This window comes from Jaculus jaculus, chromosome 5, assembly GCF_020740685.1.
Source record: "Jaculus jaculus isolate mJacJac1 chromosome 5, mJacJac1.mat.Y.cur, whole genome shotgun sequence".
In the NCBI taxonomy this organism is placed as follows: domain Eukaryota; kingdom Metazoa; phylum Chordata; class Mammalia; order Rodentia; family Dipodidae; genus Jaculus; species Jaculus jaculus.
Genome location: NC_059106.1, coordinates 44,519,941 through 44,545,598, shown reverse-complemented (window position 1 = coordinate 44,545,598; position 25,658 = coordinate 44,519,941). Strand labels below are relative to the sequence as shown.

Below are 25,658 nucleotides of genomic sequence, written 5' to 3'. Positions count from 1 at the left end.
ACTGCCCTCCAATTGGACTGGAGGCCCACTCCATGGGAGGGAACACATCTCTCATACTGAAAACTTAAAACAGGGGGTAGTCATGAGCTCTAGGGGTGTAACGTCTGCTGATGTCTGGATAAATGTATATACTATGCTTATCAAACTGCCCAGTAAGCACTTCTCTTAATATTCATACCCTTATATTAATGCTACTCTCACTTTGGGTAGAGAACCTTCTCTTTTCAGATGGCAGTGACCTTGGGACGATTCAGAATGTATCATGGTGCTTGAAAGAAGTGACTGGAGTACTGAGTAACATCTTGATCACACCTTCCAAGGCTCAGGGTCTAATGCGGAAGAGGTGGCGAAAAGAATGTAAGAGCCAAAGGAAGGGTAGGACTCCTTACAACAACATGTTCCCTCCAGACATGAAATGGCCTGGATATCCCTGACTTCACAGCACTTGACACTACCTCCACAAGACCATCATAAGAGGAGGAAAAGATCATGACATCAAAATAAAAGAGACTGAGCCGGGCGTGGTGGCGCACGCCTTTAATCCCAGCACTCGGGAGGCAGAGGTAGGAGGATCGCCGTGAGTTCAAGGCCACCCTGAGACTCCATAGTGAATTCCAGGTCAGCCTGGGCTAGAGTGAGACCCTACCTCGAAAAACCAAAAAAAAAAAAAAAAAAAAAAGAGACTGAGATGGGGAGGGGAGCTGATGGAGAATGGAATTTCAAAGGGGAAAGTGGGGGGAGGGAGGGCATTGCCATAGGATATTTTTTATAATTATGGAAGATGCTAATAAAAATTGAGAAAAAAAAACATGGTCCAAATATATCAAGTTATAAGAGATGAAAAAGCAAGCTGGGCATGATGGCACACACCATTAATCCCATCACTCAGGAGGCAGAAATACGAAGATTGTCATGAGTTCAAGGCCACCCTGAGACTACATAGTGAATGCCAGGTCAGCCTGGGCTAGAGCAAGAGACTACCTCGAAAAACCAGATGAAAAACTAGTATCATGTAACTGAAAGTTGTTGGAATCAAAAGTCACTTATGCCAAACCCAAATCAATGTGAAGCAGGGAGGCCATGAAAGATCAACCCTGATCGGAAACCACCCTTGTTACTGATTCATGTAGCCAATGGGACTTGTTTCAGAACAACGAATAGCTACTCCCTACTGGGCGTGGTAGCACACATGTTTAATACCGGCACTAGGGAGGCAGAGGTAGGCGGATCACTGTGAGTTGAGGCCAGCCTAAGACTGCATAATGAATTCCAGGTCAGCCTAGACTAGAAGGAGACCCTACCTCGAAGAAAAAAATAAAGAAAAGAAACTCCTCCCTCATTTTACCTTTAAATACTCTATCTTTCTTGCCTCCCTAGACATGCCTATGATCCATCATAGCACACACAACCTGAGTTATAATCCCCTGTTCACTTCTGAATGATCTCAATGCTTCCTCAGACAATCTTTCTTGTTAAACTGAAATAGCTATTCAGTGAAAAATCTTTAAAAACCTGTGAGAATAATGAACAAATCCAGAACTCCAATATCCTGTGGTGGGAGAAGGGCTAGAACATCAGGGACTCCACAGGAATTTCCCAGGCATCAGTCATGCTATGCACATCTGAATTATTTTGCAGTGACTTTTTTTTTTTTTTAATGTCAGAAGAAAACGAATAGATTCAGGAATTCTTAAAAATATTGGCCACACTAAGGAGGCAGAGGTAGGAGGATCGCCATGAGTTCGGGGCCACCCTGAGACTCCATATTGAATTCCAGGTCAGCCTGGGCTAAAGTGAGACCCTACCTTCAAAAACAAAACAAAACAAACAAACAAAAAAAAAACCGTATCAGTCATGGTTAAGGAGTAGTGTGCTGGAAATATCAAGGGCTGTGGAGATGGCTTGGCATTTCAAGGTACTTGCTTGCAAAGCCTGCTGATTCTAATGCAATTTCCCTGCATTCACATAAAGCCACATGCACAAGATGGTACATCTTTTCATTTGCAGTGGCAAGAGCACTCGCATGCCCATTCTTTCTCTCTGTCTACCTCTCTCTCTCATAAATAAATACATAAATATTTAATAAATAAAACTCAATTCTTATTTTAGTTTTAACACTTCCTATAAAAATAATTTTCTCATTCTGTTAGCCATTTAATGAAGGGCATTCACAGAGTGACTATTAGTTAACATGCTAATAAATATGGTACTAGGAATGAGAGGATAAAACTGGTAAGTCTATGTCCTACCTGTGTTTAAAGGGAGGAAGGAAGGAAAAATTTAAACAAATAATAACATTTCGATTTGGGAAGTGAGATGTTGGGTGGGTATGGTGGCACACACCTTAAGTCCCAGCACAGGTAGGAGAATCATTTTGAGTGTGAGACCAGCCTGGGACTACAGTACAAGTTCCAGGTCAGCCTAGGCTAGAGTAAGACTCTACCTCAACAGAAGAAAAAGAAAGAAAAAGAAAAAGAAAAAGAAAAAGAAAAAGAAAAAGAAAAAGAAAAAGAAAAAGAAAAAGGAAAAGGAAAAGGAAAAGGAAAAGGAAAAGGAAAAGGAAAAAGAAAGGAAAGGAAAGAGGAAAAAGGAAAAGAAGGAAGGAATAAACCAATTTGGAAATGGAGTTTTTGTATACATAGCAATTTTCTTTTCTTTTTTTTTGAGGCAGGTCTCACTCTAGCTAGCTCAAGGCTGATTTAGAACTCACTCTGTAGCCCTGGGCTGGCCTTAAACTCACAATCTTCCAATTTCAGCCTCCCAAGTGCTGGTACTAACGGCTTCGGACACAGCAATTTATGATGAAATCATACTGGACAATAGTGGTCCCTAATCTAATACAGCTATCTTTTCAAAAAGAGGAAAATTTAAGGGAATAAAGGAACAGAAGAAACAGAAAATATGGCCATGTGAAGATGAAGATAGAGACTGGAGCGCTCACGCCACAAGACAAATTCTAGCAGTAATCTGAAGGGACATATGACTCCATCCCCTTGGAGCTTACACCACATTAAGGAGGCAGATAAAATAGGATATGCAGCCAGGCACGTGGTCCAACACTCAGGAGGTAAAAGATGAAGATCTCAAGTTTGCAGCCAGCCTGCTACACAGCAAGATCCTGTCTCAAACGAAGCAAACCAGGATGTACAAGTAATATAAACTAGCTCCTTTTTCAGCTGACAGTAAGAGCTGGAAGAAAAAGTTGCCATGTTAGAAAGAGGCTTGCAATTTTAAACAGTGGTCAAAGATTGCCTTACTGAGAAAGTGAATTTAAAATACCTTGTTTGGGTCTTTTTTTTTCCCAAGGTAGACTCTCACTCTAACCCAGGCTGACCTGGCACTCACTCTGTAGTCCCTTCCAAATACCAGGATTAAAGGCACGCACCACTCAGCCTTGGTTCATTTTTTTTAAAAAATATTTTTATTTACTTGAGAGAGAGAGAAGCAGATAGAGAATGGTCATGCCAGGGGCTGTAGCCACTGCAAACAAAACTCCAGACACATGTGCCACCTTATATTTCTGGCTTACATGGGTACTAGGGAATCAAACCTGGGTCCTTAGGCTTCATAGGTCTTAACCGCTAAGCCATCCCTCCAGCCATGGTTCATTTTTTTGAGACAGGGTTTTGCTATTAGCCTAGGCTGGCCTAGCACTTGCAACAATCCTCCTGCCTCTCACCTGCTGGAATCACACCATGCTCAGCCTTATTAATTTAATCACTGGGCATAAGAATTCTAGGCAGAGGAAAATACTTAGTAGCAGAGGCCAGTAAGTTAAAAAGGAGATATAAAGGGAAGAGAAAGGAAGGGAGGAGGGTACTTAATAGGTTGGTATTGTATATATATAAGTACAATGATTGAGATGGGGAGGTAATATGATGGAGAATGGAATTTCAAAGGGGAAAGTGCAGGTAGGGGGGAGGGAGGGTATTACCATGGGATATTTTTTATAATCATGGAAAATGTTTTAAAAACTTGTGAAAAGAAAAAAAAAGAAGAAGAAAAAGAATTCTAGGCAGAGAAATGGAAATACTTAGCAAAATTATTTTTAAATTGAAACAGCACATTAAATACTTAATATAAAGTGCCCCTTGGATGTTGCTTCCCATGTAAATCTATTGTTTTATTACACTTGTTATAATTTTAACTGTTAAATCATAAGGTCCAATTGTTTCACAAAGCCAGTTTGGGATGGGCTGCATTCCAGTTGCGCTGTATATAGTTTGAATTACATATAAATTGCCCTTCTCTGGCCCATGTCTTTAGTATTTTTCAAAATTAGTTTGTACACTTGGTGCCCCTCACTTGCTTCAGTCATTGTTAGATGGCAAAACCGACCGCGTCTTTGAGCTGTGCCACTCACGGTACTTGGCCTTTGCATATCTTTGTGCACTTTTTTTTTTCTTCCCAGTCTTAACTGTTTTCATGATTTCTGTAGGGGAGAGGCTGTGACCAGTACTAATCTTGAGTACAGTTTATTCTGTTTCTATCCTCAGATTGTCTTTCTGAAATGTCATTTATCTTCTACTTTGTTGGGGAAATAAAATCTCAGTCGTAGCAGATGCTGCATGTAAATGGTAGCAGATAATGACTGCAACACGGATGATGAAGACTTCCATGCCAGAGCGCTCTGCTGGGCTTCAATTTTTATATACAATTATGATAATCAGCACATTGTAAGACTCCGAGCCTTTGCTTTTTAAAGTTTATTTTTACCCTTTATTACTGCTTACTGCACCTTTGGTTCCATAATGTAAATACTATACATTGAACAAATTAAATGTCAGATTTTTTATTACCATAGTTCATGTTAATAGTGGGGCTTTCAGGTGTTTAGAAATATTTTTGGTTAACATTTGATGAAAAAATATTAGATGGCGTTATAACTCTAGAATTAAATTTTAAGGGATTCCCTAATATGTTTCCTATCTTTTTATCTGAAGTAATAAACATGATCTTGAAAGTGCCTGAATCAGAAAAAAAAAAAAAAATTGTGAAAAGAAAAAAAAAAAGAGATCTGTCTTAAAAAAAAAAAAAAAGAAGAAAAAGAATTCTAGGCAGAGAAATGGAAAATGTACAGGTCTCAACAGGAATGTTCCAGAAACAGAGGGAAGCTAGTCTTCCTGAGCTGCAGGAATGAGGAAAGGGGCAGTGGGGCAGAGGTCACATACTGTGACAGATAGCACAGACCTGAGGCATGATGGATACTCAGACTTTCAACTGGAAGGAGAAGGGACACTGGAGAATTCTAGAGAACTGACATTACTTCTCTTACAAAGGTTCTGTTTTCATTTTATTTAGTAAATCACAAAAATTTGTTTGCCCAACCTACCAAAGTATTGCTAATATCCAACTGTTAGTGATTATGAATAATGGAGATTTAGAATAATGAAGTGAGAAGCATAATTAGAATGCCATAGCATAGAGGTGCACTACCAAGACTAACCATTCAGAGATGCCCAGGTCTTCCTGTTAGCTTGTGATAGCACACTCAGCATGTTGTAAGAAACCACTGCTGGGCTGGAGGGATGGCTTAGCAGCTAAGGCATTTGCCTGCAAAGCCAAAGGACTCTGGTTCGATTCCCCAGGATCCACATTAGCTAGCTACATAAGGGGATGCATGCATATGGAGTTTGTATGCAGTGGCTAGAGGCCCTGATACATCCATTCTCTCTCTCTTTCTATGTCAAATAAATAAGTAAATAAATAAATAAGAATAAAATTTAAAAAGAAAGAAAAGAAACCACTGTTGTCTTACAATGATGTACTTAGGCATTAGTGGGGTTCCTGTGGTTCCACCTTGAGAACAGACCCATAAGACTTGGGTCTGAAGAGACTACAGGAGTTCACACCAGGAATCCAGACAAGAGACACTGATGCCTTGGACTTGGACAGCAACGGTGGAGGCGATGAGGAGAGAAGAGGTGGTGAGTCTAGTTCCAATCTGTTGACAGTCTGAAAACAGGAATAAACAAGCTACAGCCCACAGACCTACTCCAGCTTACCACCCGGACTTCTAAGTAAGGATTTACTGAAACTTAGCCTGTTTGTTTACATACCGTAGTCTATGGCTGCTTTTGTGCTATAGGAGCAGAGATGAACAGTTGTGACCTTATGGCCTCAAAAGCCAAAAACACTGACTATCTGGTCCTTTCCAGAAAGTTTTCCAATCCCCAATCTAGCATAGGAAATAAGAGAAGAAACAATGTTTTAGACTTAAGCAAATAGAACAAATGAATCATTTATTGCTGAGGGGGTCCTGGATATTGGGAAGATGAGAGCAAATATCAAGGCTTGCTTCTTTCTGGATGTGAGTTTATTACATTTGTAAATAGAGAAGTTAAATGGGTCATTAGATTATGAGTCTGAAGTTCAAGGAGCAGGTATGAGCTGGAGATATAAACTTAAGAAAATTACAAAATAATTATTCTTTTTTGTTTTGTTTTTTAAGATAGGGTCTGTCCCTAGCCCATGCTGACCTGGAATTAACTCTGTAGGTCCAAACTGGCCTCAAACTCACAGTAATCCTCCTGCCTCCCAAGTACTGGGATTAAAGGTGTACATCACCACACCCAGGCATTCTTTGTTTTTTTCTTTTTTTCTTTTCCGAGGTAGGGTCTCATTCTAGCTCAGGCTGACCTGGAATTCACTATGTAGTCACAGGGTGGCCTCGAACTCACAATGATCCTCCTACCTCTGCCTCCCGAGTGCTGGGATTAAAGGTGTGCACGCCCGGCTTTTCATGTTTTTTTTTTTAAGTTTACTTATTTATTTGCAAGCAGAGAAAGAGAGAAGACAGAATGGGTGCACCAGAGCCTCCAGCACGGCAGGTCCAGATGCATGTGGCACTTTGAGCATCTGGCTTTACATGGGTACTGGAGAAATGAACCCAGGTTGTTAGGTTTTGCAGGCAAACGCCTTAACCTCTAAGCCCCAGCACCTAGCCCCCTCTTATTATTATTATTATTATTATTATTATTATTATTATTATTATTTTTGAGGTAGGGTCTTGCTTGAGCCCAGGCTGACCTGGAATTCACTATGTAGTCTTAGGCTGGCCTGGAACTCATAGCAATCCTCCTACCTCTGCGCCCTGAGTGCTGGGATTAGAGGTGTGTGTGTGCCACCACAGCGAGCTAAATTTGGGAGTAATTAAAGCTAGGAAACCAGATGAAATCAATAAAAGAATAAACACAGGTAGCGATTTTAAAGACTGAACTCCAGCATCCAGCCCTTTGAAAGTCAAGGAAGTGAAGAGGCACCAGACAAAGAACTAAGAAGGAGCAAAGAGGAGATTAAAGTCAGGACAGGGCAGGGTTCTGGAAGCTAAAAGAAAAAATATACACAAGGAGGAGGGAGGCGAAAGCCACGCCAATGAGGCTGACAGTCAGATGAGGCAGTGACTCAGAATAACCACGCGAGGCCTCCCCAACCTGGTGCTGATTCATCAGAAGGTGCAAGGACAGAGGAGACAAGAACCAGCAACTTGTTTCACTGTTGTTGTGAAGGGCTACAGAGATGGGTGAAACCTGGCAAGGGAAGTGGGAGCAATGGAGCTCTTCTTTTTAATTTCACAATGAGAAAATAACAGTATTATACAGGCTTATATACCGTAGAGTATTTATTATTATTAATATTATGTATATTTTTTATACATTATTACAAAGGTTCACCAGAGTTGGAAAGCCTGCTGAAAGAGACTGCTCTACATACATAAGCATAAATGGTACCTAGGGCACAGGTGTTGATGGCACTAGGAGTTTATCTAAAGAACTGGGCACACCTACAGGTAGGTCAATGGATGTAATGATGGAGCTTATATTAGCTCCCTTCTACCTGTGTCTGTTTTAACAGTCTGCAATAGTGTGTGGGGAAAATGAGGTGTTACATTCTGGAAGACAAGTTGCAAAATCAGCTCTCAGAGTGGGAAAGTGAACTGGAAAAGACAATGTAACTGACTGGCAGTATTATAGGCCTAGTGAACTTGTGATGATGGAATGAAATGATAGAGACATGGTAGCAGGGCATTGAGTTTTTCTTCAGTCTTCCAGTGCAGGAACCAGAGGACAGATAGGGAATGAATGTAAACCAGAATCGTGATGTAACCAAGCAAGACAGACAACATGTGAGAGGCTTTACCCTGCACAAATATCAGAATCGCAGGGATGACCCAATTAAAATGAAAAGATAGCACAGTTGTGAGCACTTTTTCTAAGGAAAAGAAGAAAATCACCACTGGAGTTTCGAATGTGTCAAAACTACCAAAACCCATCACACTTGCTCTGAGATGGACATAAAAACTCTTCAGACAAAAGGCACCTTGACTACCAGCCAGTGCCTTGCCCTCAGTTATAAATAGGAGAATCATGGATGGGTTTTATCCATTCATAGAGAGAAACCTACATTGATGTCTAATGATTTATGGCAACAGGAACTGCCAACCCTCTAGCTGACAACTGTAGGTCAGAAAGAGGAATTACCTAGGAGTCTAAGGCACAGTGTACTGAACTGTTGAATTAGTAGCCAAAAATCATACTATCAGAGCTGGAGAGATGGCTTAGCTGTTAAGGCACTTGCCTGGGAAGCCTGAGGACCCAGGTTCAATTCTCCAGTTCCTACATAAGCAAGATGCACAAGGTGAAACATGTGTCTGGAGTTTGTTTGCAGTGGCTAAAAGCCCTGACATGCCCATTCTCTCCCCCACCCCTTTCTATCTCAAATAAAAAAAAATAACATTTAAAAAAAAAATCACACTATCAGATATCCTCCTTAGAGATCTTTGCACTTTTTTTTATAACTTAAGAATTATAAAATAGTGACACTTATGTTTGAAAGAAATTTCATGCAGAAAAGAATGTTTGCAAGTTCCCAGTAGAGTGTATCATTTCTTAACAGAGAATCCCAGATATCAACTACAAATTCATTTATTTTTAAAGAAATTAATTTTGGACTGGAGAGGTGGCTTAGCCTTTAAGGCATTTGCCTGAAAAGCCAAAGGACCTCTGTTCAACTCCCCAGGACCCACGTAAGCCAGATGCATAAGGTGGCACATGGTCTGGAGTTCAGTTGCAGTGGCTGGAGGCCCTGGTGCGCCCATTCTCTCCCTCCCCGCTCCTCTCTCTCTCTCTCTGATAAATAAATTAAATAAAATTTAAGAATAATTTTTTTAAAAAAAGAAATTAATTTTAACCATAAAGGATTAAGCAGTAAATTTTGCCTTGTTTTTTGCAGTGCTATGGATTGAACCCAGGCTCTCACATGTGCTTGGCAAGTGCTCTCTCTACCACCCAGCCTCAACCCTGGTGCCTAGTGCAATTTACAGAAAAAGTTCTGTGCCAAGATAGCCTCAAAATAAGTAATCTGCAACCCAGAGGATTGCTCTCTGACCATTATTTGAACCTTGTATTTTCAGATTATTTTATCTTAAAGGCTGGGATGCAGCTCACTGGTATAGCCCATGATTGTGGAGAGGACAGGAAGATGAAAGGAGAGAGGAAGAGTCAACCAAATTCATAAAATCAGCAGAACCAAATCCAGTCACCGTCACCTCCCATCAGAGATAAAACCTGAGCCTGTTTGAAAAGAAAAGAAAATCGAAGGTTTGGGAAAGTCTTAGCTCATCATTATTCGTTGTCTAAATGAACAGACAACAGGTCTTTAAGCTACGGCTTACTTTAATCTGCTGTGGCAACATCAGGACCATCAGTTTACAGAGAATTGAGATGAGAAGTATAAATGCTTCCAGGTAGGAGACTGAGGCTCACCTGCTGCACCTATTGGGGAGGTAGCTGGGGTCATGTTGTGGACATTGAGACCAAGACTCTGGGAGGGACCTGGGGCTGACGATGCTATCGGAGGCCCAGGAGGGTTCTCCCTCTGGGGAGATGTAAGCGGGGTAGTTGGTTGGGAGGTCTGTCCACCAGCAAGTCGTGCCAGGCGCCTCCGTCGAATCTACAAAACACAGGAGAGAAAGGGCATTCTGTGACTGAAAGCAGAAATACAATTGCCAACATTCACATTGTTGGTAACCATCACAGATTTTAGTAACCAAACAGATTAGGAAAGAAAAGTAACTTGGGAGCTAGGCATGGTGGTGCACACCTTTAATCCCAGCACTTGGGGGGCAGAGGTGGGAGGACTGCCACAAGTTCAAGACCAACCTGAGACTACATAGTGAATTCAAAGTCAGCCTGGGCTAGAGTGAAATTCTACCTCGGGGAAAAAAAAATGAAAAGTAACTTGGAAAACTAGTACTCTTACAAGCTAACGACTCATTTAAAAACAAAAAAAAAAGTATTTTAGGGCTTGGGAAATGGCTTAGCAGCTAAGGCCCTTGCCTACAAAGCCAAAGGACCTAGGTTCAATTCCCTAGGACCCACATAAACCAGATGCACAAGGTGATGCATGCGTCTGGAGTTCGTTTACAGTGGCTAGAGGCCCTGACACACCCATTCTCTCTCTCTCTCTCTCTAATAAATAAATAAAAATATTTTTTAAGGGCTGGAGAGATAGCTTAGCAGTTAATCACTTGCTTGTGAAGCCTAAGGACCCTGGTTCAAGGCTCAATTCCCCAGGACCCACGTAAGCTATCAGGTCCACATAATGTGCCACTTTGGTATACATGGGTATTGGGGAATTAAACCTGGGTCCTCAGGTTTTGCAGGCAAGTGCCTTAACCACTAAACCATCTCTCCAGCCCCAACTCATTATTTATTTATTTTTGTTTTTTTGAGGTAGGGTCTCACTTTAGCCCAGGCTTACCTGGAATTCATTATGTAGTCTCAGGTTTGTCTCACACTCATAGTGATTCTCCTACCTCTGCATCCCAGGTGCTGGGATTAAAGGCATATGCCACCACGCCCAGGCCCAACTCACTTTGTAGAAACTGCACCACGCTGGGCATGGTGGTGAACACCTAGGAAAGCACAGGTGGGAGGGGATTGCTGTGAGGATTGTGTAAGGCCCAAAAATGTAAATTCTTACCCTCTCTTCCTCTGACAAACAAGTACCTTACCCAAATGACAAGGAAGTATCTTCTTAGTGAAAATTGAAACTTGCAACTTTTTAGTTCACATTTACTAACCAAGAGACTCTTCAAGAAAGTACAAAGTTGTCTAGAGGTACCTTGGAAACATTGTAGACTCAAAGAATCCTTTTCGTTGATAAAATGTAACTTTAGACCCTAAGGCCTTAGGTAAATACAAAAAGCACAGACTGCTGTTTCCTTTGTCAGGCAGGTTTTTCTCTGGCTACAGGGAAAACATTTTCAAGCCAGTATCCTACATGCATAATCCCAGCAGCACTCAGGTGAAAGAGGCAGAAGGACTGCTGCAAGGTGGAGCCTAGCCAGGTCTACTGACCCTGGTCTGTTGGACCCTGACTCAAAAAACAAAATGACAATGTGTGTGTGGGCAGAAATACAATATGTGAAATAACCCTGAAATCAATATGGTCAATTACATTCTTCAAATCAAAAGTAACCAGTGGCCAGGTGTGGTGTTGCATGCCTTTAATCTCAGCACTCAGGAGGCAGAGGCAAGAAGAGGATTGCCATGAGTTCAAGAGGCCACCCGGAGACTACATAGTGAATTCCAGGTCAGCCTGAGCTGAATGAGATCCTACCTCAAAAAAACAACAAGCCTGGGCTACAGTGAGACCCTAACTCGAAAAATCGAAAACAAAACAAACAACAAAAAAACCAACAACAAGCTGAGCATGGTGGTGCACACCTTTAATCCCAGCACTTGGGAGGCAGAGATAGGAGGATCACTGTGAGTACAAGGCCACTCTGAGACCACAGAGTGAATTCCAGGTTAGCCTGAGCAAGAGTGAGACCCTACCTCGAAAAAAAAAAGCTAACATTGCCAGACATGATGACACGTGCCTTTAGTCCCAACACTTGGAAGGCTGAAGTAGGAAGATCATGAGTTCAAAACCAGCCTTGGGTTACAGCGTGAGTTCCAGGATCTCCAAGTGTGCTGATGGGCCAAAATAGATAGGCAGAACTATAAGTAAACCTTAGATGTAAGCAACTAAGCAGATCAGCTTTCTGAGGAGAAAACAAGGGAGTGGGGGCAAGACCCCTACAGATACCTGCTTATGAAACAAAGATGGAGTTGTCAGGTGGGTACATGATATGCTGGACAGAACACAGGTCAGGAGGAGAATTAGGGTTCTTGGGATTTAAAACCATAAGCCCAGAGGAGAGGGTGCATATGGTGAGAGTGGAGAGATAAGAGTCTGAAAACTGCGATAGGCCAGTAGGTGAATGTGAAAGCCAAAAAAGACTGAGAACCTGGTATCAGAGCCCTCTGGGGCTGGTTCCCCAGGAGAACTAAAACTGGCTTCCTAGACTGATAACACTCATAAAAGAGCAGCTGGCTGCATCAATGTAAAATCAGGTAACATGAAGACTAACAGTTGACCCCTAGACTGGACAGTGAGGAGGGAGCCAAAGATTGGGCAAGAGCTATTTGGATTTAACAGAGGAAATGATACACTGATTGGAGCAAGTCTAAGAATGGAGAGTAGGGTAGAGATCGGAAGTACAAATATGTTTTTAAAAGAAGACCAGGTAATAGAATGGAGTAAGGAGACATGGGAAAGCAGAATGTAGACAGGTTTGTGCCTGCTTGTTTTTTTGTTTTTTTTTTTAATTCTTTTTTTAATTATTTATTTATTTATTTGAGAGCGACAGACACAGAGAGAAAGACAGATAGAGGGAGAGAGAGAGAATGGGCGCGCCAGGGCTTCCAGCCTCTGCAAACGAACTCCAGACGCGTGCGCCCCCTTGTGCATCTGGCTAACATGGGACCTGGGGAACCAAGCCTCGAACCGGGGTCCTTAGGCTTCACAGGCAAGCGCTTAACCGCTAAGCCATCTCTCCAGCCCGTGCCTGCTTGTTTTTAAAGACAAAGACAGGCTGGAGAGATGACTCAACAGTTAAAGTGTTTGCCTGCAAAGCCTAAGGACCTGAGTTCAAATCTCCAGTACCCAGGTAAAGCCAGATCACAAGGTGGTGTATGCATTTGGAGTTTGTTTGCAACAGCTAGAAGCCCTGGTGTACCCACTCTCTCCCCATCTGCCTCTTTCTCTTTCTATCATAAATAAATATATACAAAGAAGTGTGGCTGCATACTGACTGGAAATGTGTCAGAAAGAAGGGCAGTACCACAGACAAGTCTTCTGGTAAGGAGAAAAGACAGATGGGTCACTTTCACATGTGTACACTGACCCTGGACGGGAACACACAGCTCACTCAATAGTAATAGGTAAGAAGATACAAGAGTAGATGTTAAGAAGGTGGTGAGATGCAGGAGAAAAGAATGGAGAAGTAAATGTTCTGACTGCCTTTATCTTCTTGATGAAACAAGACACAAGGTCCTCAGATGAGAAATGAGCCTGGAGAGAAGAGCTAAGGAGACAATGGAGAATCGCCCAGCAACACTAACCAACTCACAACAACTCAAAATGGTATCATGAATTCAAATGAAACCAATGAGGCTAACCAACATGGTTGCACATTTGTCTCCAGCCAAAAAGCTTCAGGGATGAAGGCAGAAAGATAGAGTCAATACTGAAGAGGTTTTGCCAGGCAAGCAGGTTAGAGAGAGAAGAGACTTCAAACACAAAGTGGCCATGGTGTTTATGGCCTCGCAGTGGCTAATATTACCTACACAAGACCTGCATAACAGGAATACAAAAAGTGATGACATCAAAATAGAAGAGTACAAAACAAACAGCTGGGCGTGGTGGTGCACACCTTTAATCCCAGCACTTGGGAGGCAGAGGTAGAAGGATTACCATGAGTTCGAGGCCACCTGAGACTACATAGTCAATTTCAGGTTAGCCTGGGCTAGAGTGAGACCCTACCCTGAGGCGGGGGTGGGGAGATAAAAGAAAGAGTTGTTGGAAAGAAGGGATTCAGTGGAGAGGGGGATTTTGTAAAGGGGGAGAATGGGTGGTGGTCTATATTGTCTGTATATATTGAAGTTGTGAATGAAAAGGGGCTGGAGAGATGGCTTAGCTTGCCTGCAAAGCCAGAGAACCTCGGTTCAGTTACCCAGGACCCTGGTAAACCACATGCCCAAAGTGGTGCAAGTGTCTGGAGAGAGCACCAGGCGTGGTGGCACACGCCTTTAACCCCAGCACTCAGGAGGCAAAGGTAGGAGGGGTGCTGTGAGTTCAAGGACACCTGGAGACTAAATAGTGAATTCCAGATCAGACTGGGCTAGAACAAGATGCTACCTCAGAAAGAGAGAGGGGAATTAAGGTGTATATAAGCATGACGATGATAGTTCACAGAATCCCCAGATGAAAAATCATAAGGATATGCACAGCATGAAGACAAATAAGAAGACTTTTTTGTCTCAGGGGTGCTGCATGGGAGATACCTTAAGGAATGTTGGTTAGCAGAGAACAAAAAAAATCTAGGACCGGTCAGGAAACCAAGAGGCTGGTACACCACTGGTTAGATATATGGCTTGTGAAGCCTGGGAATACACTTAAACTGTGCTGCCATTTCCTAAACCAGAAACAGCTGACTCATCCTTGAAGGTTTTGCAAATTGGTATTGTTAAATTAAGCAAGGTAGTGCAACTGTCCCTCACTACCCATGAGGATTGGTTCTAGCTCCCCAGCACCTACATTCTTTCATGTATTCCAGGTCACTTATAATACCTAACATGATGTAAATGATAAGCCAACAGTTGTCATACTTTTTTGCTTGTGAAATAATGACAAGGGGCAAGGAAATGAGGTCTAAGAGCATTAGAGGGCAACCAATGTCTTCAGGATGCATGCATCTGCACACATGTGCATACATCTCTCTCTCTCTCTCTCTCTCTCTCTCTCTCTCTCTCTCACACACACACACACACACACACACACGATGTAACTGCACCAAAAAAAAAACCTACCACTATCAACAACAAAAAGAACTTCGAATGAAGAGACATTGACTGTGGTACATTCCTCTGGCGGAATCTACACAGTAAATGAATAAACCACAGCTTTATGCAACAGCTTGGATGACTCTCACAATACTGAAAAAAGAAGCCAGATGTAAAAAATATATAGAGAGATTGTGGGCTGGACATTTAACTCAGTGGATAAAAATGTTTCCTGAACAAGCATGAGGACCAGAGTTCAATCCACAACACTGGCATAAAAAGCTGGGCATGGGGGGGGGGGGCAGTGAAGAGATGGCTTAGCGGTTAAGGCACTTGCCTGCAAAGCCAAAGGACCTTGGTTAATTCCCTAGGACCCACATAAGCCAGCTGCACAAGGTGGCACATGCATCTGGAGTTGGTTTGCAATGGCTGGAGGCCCTGATGCACCCAGTCTCTCTCTCAAATCAACAAAATAATTTTTTTTTAAAAAAACTAGGTATGGTCACATACACTGTTAAGAGACTTACAATCAGGCATAGTAAGTTCATGTATATTCATTCATCTTATTTTTCTTTGTAACTTACAAATTCAATGCTGTTTGTTTGTTTTGAGACAGGGTCTCTAGCCCAAGCTGACCTGGAATTTACTATGTAATCTCAGGGTGGCCTTGAACATACAGTGATCCTCCTACCTCTGCCTCCCTAGCACTGGGATTAAAGGCTGGAATGAATTTTTTTTATAATATTCTGTTTGAGATATACAAAATACAATCTGGGTGTAGTGGCACATTCCTTTAATCCCAGAGCTGGGGTGGCAGAGGTAGGAGGATTGCCATGAGTTCGAGGCCACCCTGAGACTACATAGTGAATTCCAAGTCAGCCTGAGCTAGAGTGAAACCCTACCTCAAAAAAAAATTTTTTTTAAGTTAAAACTTGTACATGCTTGACTAAAAATGCAACTTTTCCAACTGTCTACATATGTAGAATCAAGGTGAATCACTTAAGTCCTCTGTGCTTCAGTTTCCAGATCTGTACGAGGAGGACAAGAAGAGAGCTGTGAGAAAGCCACCCATCCTGACCCCTTCCCTGGCTCTTATCTAGTGTTTCTCTTAGTCACTGTTCTGCTCTAAGGTGTTTTTTCTTCTTTTTCTTCTTCGTTGCTTTTTTTTTTTTTTTTTTTTCTTTCTTGAGGTAGGGTCTCACTCTAGCTCAGGCTGACCTGGAATTCACTATGGAGTCTCAGGGTAGCCTCCAACTCACAGCTATCCTCCTACCTCTGCCTCCCAATGCTGGGATTCAAGGTGTGTGCCACCACGCCCAGCTTGTTGCTTTTCTTGTTTGTTTTATGGTACTAGTCCTTGAACCTGAGCCTATGAACACAGGTCTCACAGCCCCAGGTTCAAGGACATAAAACACAACTACTCTCTTAGCCATCTGAGTTCCTTAGGGGCAGGGAATTTCCTGGTCTTTTCCTTTGACACATCCTCACTGCCTAGAATGATGCCTGGCCCACAGGAGAAGCTCTCTAAATATCTGCCGAATGTATGACAGAACAATGAGAACTATTAGAAAAATGCACTGCATGAACATTTCTTAGTTAATATACTATCTTAACTTTTAGTGTTGTGTGTATCTGTTTTCACTGTGTCGATGCAGGCACACATGCCATAGCATGTATTCAGAAATCAAAGGACAACTTCTGGGGGGCCAATGGTCCTTGCTTTCCTCCTCCTTTGAGGTAGAGTATCTCGTTCACTATTCTGTTCACCAGGCTAGCTGGCCCAAAAGCTTCCTTTCTCATCGTAAGTGGCTGCTAAAGGATCCATCTTTTGGTATGAGTGCTGGGGATCCAAACTCAGGTACTCAGGATTGTGTCTTCTTATGGCAAACAGGCCAGTTTCAAATTGGTGGACTCAAACAATCCTCCTGCCTGAGTATCCTGAGAATCTGGGTCTACAGGCAAGCCTCACCACATCTGCCTCACCATGACTTTTAAAAGATCATACTCAAAACTTACATGGAAACATATTTATTTAAAAAAAAAAAGAGTAAAGCTATAAAATAAATTTAAACCTGGATGCCAAGTTCAGCCTGAGATATAAAATACATTCTGCCCAGTGATGTAAGCAGAAGAAATGTCCTAACTCACTGCAATAAATAAATTTTCCAAGAAAGATTTCCACTGTGCTAAGATTCCCCAATATGTACCCCTACCACTTCATAAACCCAGTAGAGAGAGGGGAAGGGAAAGAGGGGAAGGAGAAGAAAAGAGAGGGGGAGGCTGTGGTGGTGCATGCCTTTAATCCCAGCACTTGGGAGGAAGAGGCAAGTGGATCACTGTGAGTTCAAGGCCACCCAGAGACTACATAGTGAATTTCAGATCAGCCTGGGCTAGAGTGAGACCCTACCTCAAAAAACAAAAACAAGGGCTGGAGAGATGGCTTAGCAGTTAAAGCACTTGTCTGTGAAGCCTAACAACCCCAGTTCAAGGCTCAATTCCCCAAGACCCATGTTAGCCAGATGCACAAGGGGATGCATGTGTCTGGAGTTCTTTGCAGTGGCTGGAGGCCCTGGTGTGCCCATTCTCTCTCTCTGTCTCTCTCTATCTGCCTCTTTCTCTGTCACTTTCAAATAAATAAAAATAAATAAAAAAATTTTTAAAAAAGAGGGAAGCCAAGTCTTTGTGTCCTGAACTATGGACTGTAAAGAAGGGAATAGGTGGGCATTAGGGAGCAGAATTAAGTCCTTACAGGATATGCACACTTAGATGTTAGAACTGTCGTGCTACACCAATCTGTTTTTACTAATTAATACAAAATAACAAGTTTCATCTGACACTTCATGTTATCATTATTCTCTGCTCATATTTGCCCCATACTCCGTCCCTATTCTTCTTTTCCCCGAATAGCCCTCCCTCTGCTTTCATGTCACATGTATGCATATCATGTTAAATTTCTTTCTTTCTTTCTTTTTTTTTTTTTTTTGAGGTAGGGTCTTGCTATAGATCTGAAATTAACTATGCAGTCTCAAGGTGGCCTTGAACTCACAGCGATCCTCCTACCTCTGCCTCCCAAGTACTGGGATTAAATGCGTGTGCCACCATGTCCAGCTTCATGTTAAATTTCAATTCTGCATATAAGAAGGAAACATGCATACCCCGAACCCTCATTCTTAAGTCTACTGGAAAGGAAGAAGCATTTGGGAATGTCACAGCGCCCTGGGCTGCCCATTACAGCACTCATGTTAACCCTCTGCTGTAGACTGCTCACCTTCTACAATGCTGGTAATCAACCTGCGACCTTGAGGAATGCCTGGACAGGAGGGTCTCAAGAGAATGGCTTTGTACATACAACTGAAGGCAAAGGCTTATATGATTACTACAGAAATAAAGCTGAGGGTATGGAACAGGGAAGAATGTGTGCCTGGCAAGCACTGGGTTTCATCCCCAGCAGTACAAAGGGAGAAATGTGATCTCACTTTTATCACATGTAGAACACATAGATACAAAGACACACTAAAAATAGTTTCAGCACACCAAATATTACTAACCTTTTCTTTTTTTATTCACTCTACCTTTTTACATTGAACAAAATCTACTTATATTATCTACTTTAAGTTAAACTAAAATCCTCTTTGTTGTTGTTGTTTTGTTTTTTGGGGCAGGGTCTCACTCTAGCCCAGACTGACCCGGAACTCACACTGTAGCCCCAGGCTGGCCTCAACCCCACAGTGATCCTCCTACCTCTAAATGGGACTAAAGGTGTGTGCCACCAGGACCAGTTAAAATCCTTTTTTTTGTTGTTCTTTGTTTTTTGTTTTTCGAGGTAGGGTTTCACTCTAGCCCAGGCTGACCTGGAATTTGCTATGTAGTCTCAGGGTGCCCTTGAACTCACTGCAATCCTCCTACTTCTACCTCTACCAAGTGCCAGGATTAAAGGCATGCGCCACCACACCCAGCTAAAATCCTTTTTAAAAGAAGTTTGGGGGCTGGAGAAATGGCTCATTAATTAAAGGCACTTGCTTGCAAGGTCTGCTGGCCTGGGTTCAATTCCCCAGTACCTATGTAAAGCCAAATGCACAAAGCAGTACATGCTTCTGGAGTTTGTTTGCAACAGCAAGAGGCCCTGCCATACCCATTCTCATTATCTGTCTCTCTTCACTGTAAATAAACAAGGTTTTTAAAAATAAAAGAATTTTGAAGGCTAGGATATAACATGGCTCATCAATTAAAGACACTTACTTGCAAAGCCTGCTGGTCAGGGTTCAATTCCCAAGCTACCAAAAAAATCCACATACAAAAAGTGGCACTAGTACCAGGCGTGGTGGCACATGCCTTTAATCTCAGGAGGCACAGGTAGGGGATCGCCATTAAGTTCAAGGCCACCCTGAGACTACATAGTGAATCCCAGATCAGCCTGGGCTACAGTGAGATCCTAACCCTGGAGGAAAAAAAAGTGGCACTGGCATCTGGATCTGCTGTTCATTTGCAGTGGCAAGACATATGTAAATAAATAAGTAATTTTAAAAATATATTTTTTATTTTTATATATTTATTTGAGAGAGGTGGAGAGAAAAGCAGCGACAGAGATTGAATGGGTGTACCAGGGCCTCCAACTGTTTTAAACTTAACTCCAGATGCATGTGCCACCTGTATATCTGGCTTACGTGGGTCCTGGGGAAGTGAATCTGGGTCCTTTGGCTTTGCAGGCAAGTGTCTTCACGGCTAACCCAACTCCCCAGTACAAATAATTTTTGTTGTTGTTGTTGTTTTGAGGTAAGGTTGTATACAGGTTTAGCCCAGGCTGACCTGGAATTCACTATGTAGTCTCAGGGTGGCCTCAAACTCACAGCAATCCTCCTACCTCTGCCTCCCGAGTGCTGGGATTAAAGGCATGCAGTTAGGGCACTTGATGTAAAGCCTGACAACCCAGGTTTGATTCCCCAATACCCACATAAAGCCATATGCATACAGTGGTAGCACATGCATCTGGAGTTCATTCACAACTGCTAAAGGCCCAGATGAGCCCATTCATATTCATATTCATTCTCATTCTCTTTCTCTACTTGCAAATAAGTAGATAAAATATTTAAAAATAAAACAGGGTTGGGAATAGAGAGATGGCTTAGCAGTATTTGCCTGCAAAGCCTAAGAACTCACATTCAAATCTCCAGGTCCCACGTAAGCCAGACACACAGTGACTCAAGTGTGCAATGTCACACATGTGCACAAGGGGGTACATGCATCTGGAGTTTGCAGCAGCTGAAGACCTTGGCACACCCATTCTCTCCCCCTCTCTCTTTGCCTCTTTCTTTCTCTTCCCTCAAATAAATTAAAAGGAAATATAAATTAAAAAGACAATGGCTTGAGAGATTACTCAATGAGTAAAGCCCTTGCTGCACAAGCATGTGGAGTTCAGATCTCCATAGACATAAAGGCAGGGCAGCCAGGCATGGCGGCGAACGGCTTTAATCCCAGCACTTAGAAGGGAGAAGTAAAAGGATTGCCATGAGTTCAAGGCCTGAGACTATATAGTGAATTTTAGGTCAGCCTGGGCTATAGGGAGGCCCTACCTCAGGAAAAAAAAGAAAGTTGAGAGATGGGGGTCGGAAAAATACCTTAATGGTTAAGGTGCTTGCCTGTGAACCCTAAGGACCTAGGTTCGATTCCCCAGTGCCCACATAAAGTACATGGTGGCACAAGTATCTAGAACTAGTTTGCAGTGGCTAGAGACCCTGGCGTGCTCCCCCTCCCCATAAATTAAAAAATAAGATAGGGGCCAGGCGTGGTGGTGTGCACCTTTAATCCTAGCACTTGAGAGGTAGAGGTAGGAGGATCGCCATGCGTTCGAGGCCACCCTGAGAATACAGAATGAATTCCAGGTCAGCCTGAGCTAGTGTGAGACTCTACTTTTAAAAAACAAAAACAAAAAAAAGTCGGGGGGGGGGGTGCTGGAGAGATGGTTTAGTGGATCAGATGCTTGCCTGCAAATCCTTAGGACCCAGGTTAAGTTCCCTAGTACCCACATTAGTTAGATGCACAAGGTGGCACATGCATTTGGAGCTCATTTGCAGTGGCTAGAGGGCCTAGTGCACCCATTCTCTCTCTCTCTCTCTCTCTCTCTCTCTCCCCGTGTGTGTGTGTGTGTGTGTGTGTGTGTGTGTGTGTGTGTGTTTCAAGGTAGGGTCTCACTCTAGCCCAGGCTGACCTGGAATTCACTATGTAGTCTAAGGGTGACCTCAAAGTCATGGTGATCCTCCTACCTATGCCTCCCAAGTACTGGGATTAAAGGCATGCACCAGCACACCCAGCTGCCTCTTTCTTTTTAGCTCTCTCAAATAAATAAAAAATTTTAAAGTAAAATTGCAAAAAAAGAAAAAATTTGAGGGAGAAATCATACCATGTGTGGTATTTTGAATGTATGTCTCCCAATAGACTCAGGTGTTTTTTTTTATTAAAGCTTGTCTCCAACTACTTGGGTGGGGGCAGATCTGAATTCCAGGCTAACAGTATGCAGAGAGGTTTTGTGTTTTGTGCTTGCTTGTGGTACTGACTGTTTGACTGTCTCTGTGCTTGGATTTATGAATGGGAGCAGCGGTTTCTGCCAGTGATGGCACATCCCCACCTGGATCTGTAAGCTTCCAATAAATCCCTTCCTTCCATAAACTGTATCTGTTTGGAGGTTATTCCAGCAATGTGGGGCTGACTACAATACCACATAATCTCTAGCCATGCTCAACTGCACACAGGAGGCACAGATGGTATTAGCCAAGGCTATCAAGTGAGTAAGAAGAAGTGAGAAAGAAGCAAAGTCATGCAGTGTGAGGGATGGTGGTCATGGCAATGATGCTGTGACATAGTTCCACTGTTTTCCTGTGACCTCGTAATCATTCTGTGCCTGGATTAAGAAAGAGTATGCCTTAATAAACCCATAATAAACCCATGCCTTGCTTAAAGTTGTTTTATTACTTATGTGTTTATGCTGCTAAATATTTCAATTCCCCAGAGATGCACTCAGCACTTTGCGATCCCTCTCCATTACTAGGTTTTCAGATTGAATTCCACTTATAAAACATATACTAATGCCACGCTTGAAACACCAAGAGCAGTTGTAAAGATCTAGTAACATTCAAGTGCCTGAGCTGAACCCACATCTGACTTGCACTTCTATTTCAGAACAGATGACCCAGCCAGCCAGAAGTAGGAGGATCGCTGTGAGTTCAAGGCCACTATGAGATTATATAGTGAATTCCAGGTCAGCCTGGACTAGAGTAAGACCCTACCTTGAAAAAAAAAATCACTCACCTATGTGGGAGAGATGTCATCAGTGGAATCAGTGGAGATAAATAACAGTGGATACTGTAAGCCTCAAGTTTGGTCAGCCGAGAAAAATGAACAAACAAGTGTAATAGTCACATGTCTGCTATGGGGGAAATCAACTTCTCTCTAATTGGACTGGAGGCCTGTTACATGGGAGAACATACATACCAAAAGCCTAATCAAATCCTATGGCAGGGGCGGTCATGAGCCCTAGGAGTGTAACACCTGCTCTTGTCTGGCTAAATGCATATATTATGCTCACCAAACTGCCCAGTAAGCACTTTTCTTAACATTCACACCCATATATTAACGCTACTCTCACTTTTGGTTAAAAAAGCTTCTCTTTTCATATGGCAGTGACCACTGGGGTGACCCAAAAGACACCATAGTGCTGAGAAGTGACAGAGGAGTATTTAGCATTGACATCTCTCAATCATACCTTCCAAAGCTCAGGGGCCACTGTCAAAAAGAATGTAAGAGCCAACAGAAGGGTAGATGCAATTGTCCAGACAGAAATTGGCCTCAATATCCATGACCTCACAGTGCCTAGCACTACCTTTACAAGACCCTCACAATAAGATGATGATGATGTAAAAATAAAAAAGAGACTGATGGAAAGAGGGAGGGGATATGATGGAGTGTAGATTTGGGAAGGGGAAGGAATTTTCATGGTTTATTGTCTATAAGTATGGAAGCTGTCAATAAAAAAAATTTTTTTAAATAGGGGCTGAACATTGTGGAAATCACTGTGAAGGTTTCTAAAACAGCTAAAGAATGATCTACCATATGACCCAGCTATAGCACTCCTAGGCATATATCCAAAGGAATCATCTCATTTCCTTAGAAGTACATGCTCAACCATGTTTATTGCTGCTCAATTTATAATAGCTGGGAAATGGAACCAGCCTAGATGTCCCTCAACTGATGAGTGGATAATGAAGATGTGGCACATTTATACAATGGAGTTCTACTCAGCGGTAAAGAAAAATGAAGTTATGTAATTTGCAGAAAAATGGATGTATCTGGAAAGGGTTATACTAAGTGAGGTAACCCAGGCCCAGAAAGCCAGGCGCCACATGTTCTCCCTCATATGTGAATCCTAGCTACAGATGATTTGGCTTCTGCATGAGAAGGAAAATGCTTACTAGCAGAGGCCAGTAAGTTAAAAAGGAGATATAAAGGGAAGAGAAAGGAAGGGAGGAGGGTACCTAATAGGTTGGTATTGTATATATGTAAGTACAATGATTGAGATGGGGAGGTAATATGATGGAGAATGGAATTTCAAATGGGAAAGTGTGGGGGTGGGGAGGGAGGGAATTACCATGGGATATATTTTATAATCATGGAAAATGTTAATAAAAATTTAAAAAATTTAAAAAAATTTAAAAGTTTAAAAAAAGAAAAGAAAAGAAATAGGGGCTGAAGAAATGCCTCAGCAGTTAAGGCACTTACCTGGAAAGCCTAACAACCCCAGTTCAATTCCCCAGTACCACACAAAGCTAGATGCACAAAGTGGACAATGTATCTGGAATTTGTTTGCAGCAGCTGGAGGCCCATTCTCTTTTCTGTCTGTCTTTCTTTCTCTCTCTGATTGAAAATAAATAGGACTGGAGAGATAGTTTACCACTTAAGGCGCTTACCTGCAAAGCCAAAGGACCCAGGTTCCATTCCCCAGAACTGGTGTAAGCCAGATGTACAGGGTGACTCGTGTCTGGAGTTTGTTTGCAGGACTTGAGGCCCTAGCACACCCATTCTCTATCTGCTTCTCTCTCTCTCTCTCTCTCTCTCTCTCTCTCTCTCTCTCTCACACACACACACACACACACACACACACACACATAAATAGATTTCTTCAATGAAAGAAAATAAATAATTTTTTTTGTTTGTTTTTTTGAGGTAGGGTTTCATTCTAGTCCAGATTGACCTGGAATTCACTGTGTACTTTCAGGTGGCCTCAAACTCATGGAGATCCTCCTATCTGTGCCTCCTGAGTACTGGTATTAAAGGAGTGCGCCACTACACCCGGCTAAGGTAGAGTTGTGTTTTGTCTTAGGCTTCTTACCCAGACCGCCGTTGTTTGTGGTGATCTCATGGTGAACAGCAACATGCCCCACACCTTGGTGCCAGAAGGGCTCCTCTCCCAGCTCATTCAGCAGCTGGCACAGGGTACCCACAAGCCAGCCCAATACACATGGTCCCTGACCAGCTCATGGCCGTTGGTGGCTTCAGCGAGCCCTGCACAGGATTAGCAAGATCAGCAGCCCCACAGAACCACACCTACAGCAACTGCACATCAGCCAGGACAGGATCTACATCAACTACTAGGACATGGGCTGGACCAGCTCTACCTTTGCCTGAAGGCTACACTGGCCTGATTTACTGCCCTGCCTCCTACAGTGTTCTATGTTCTCCCACTCCTGCTATGCCAGCCTTCTAGGCCAGAGAAATAAACTTCCGAGATCATGAAAAAAAATGGGGTTTCTCACCCTGATGGAGCTGAACTGAAAACCTACTCCATGTAGACCAGCTGACAGAAAGCTGAAAAAAGCCACACTGCATGCAGTTCAATGGGAGAGAGAGAAATCACCAGTGAAGATACCCAACAGTGGACACTGCAAGCCTTATATTTGGCCAGTCAGGCCTACTGGTACAATAGTGGCACATTTGTTATGGAGAAAACCAACTGCTCCCTAATTTGACTAAAGGCCCACTCCATGGGAGGGAGTATACTGAAAACCTACCACCAGGGGTAGTCATGAGACCTAGGAATGTAATGTCTGCTGCTGTCTGGCTAAAGTATACACTATGATCACCAACTGCCAAGTAAGCGATTCTCTTAATGTTCATACCCATATATTAATGTTACTCTCACTTTTGATTAGAGAAGCTTCTCTTTTCAGATGGCAGTGACCTTGGAATGACTCAGAAGGCATCATGGTGCTGAAAAGTAACAGAGGAATGCTCAGCACTGAAATATCTCTATCATACCTACTAAGGCTCAGGGTCCATCGTTGAAGAGGTGGCAGAAAGAATGTAAGAGCCAAAGGAAGGGTAGGACTCCTTACAACATACTCCTCCAGACACAAAATGGCCTGGATATCCATGACCTCACAGTGCCTGACACTGCCTACACAAGACCATCATAATAGGAGGAAAAGATGATTACATCCAAATAAAAGAGAGACTGAGAGGGGAAGGGGATATGATGGAGAATGGAGTTTCAAAGGGGAAAGTGGGGGGAGGGAGGAAATTACCATGGGGTATTATTTACAATTATGAATGTTATCAATAAAAAAATTAATTAAAAATAGCCGGGTGTGGTGGCACACACCTTTAATCCTAGAACTTGGGAGAGAGAGGTAGGAGGATTGTTGTGAGTTTGAGGCCACCCTGAGACTGCATAGTGAGTTCCAGGTCAGCCTCAGCCAGAGAGAGACCCTACCTCGATAA

The 25,658-nt window shown here is 42.6% G+C and overlaps 1 protein-coding gene across 4 annotated transcripts in view; it reads right to left on the bottom strand.

Annotated features, from left to right (window-relative positions):
- The window catches only part of Ube4b (ubiquitination factor E4B), a 147,237-nt gene that overhangs the window by 101,936 nt on the left and 19,643 nt on the right, over window positions 1-25,658 (bottom strand). For 3 of the 4 annotated variants that reach the window (XM_045149286.1, XM_004657660.2, XM_004657661.2), the window contains one exon: window positions 9,765-9,951. In XM_045149286.1, the coding sequence (XP_045005221.1) occupies window positions 9,765-9,951 (187 nt within the window). Of the gene's footprint in view, window positions 1-5,758; window positions 5,956-6,059; window positions 6,181-9,764; window positions 9,952-25,658 lie in introns of those variants that run through there. The other variant, XM_045149287.1, reaches the window with a different exon arrangement.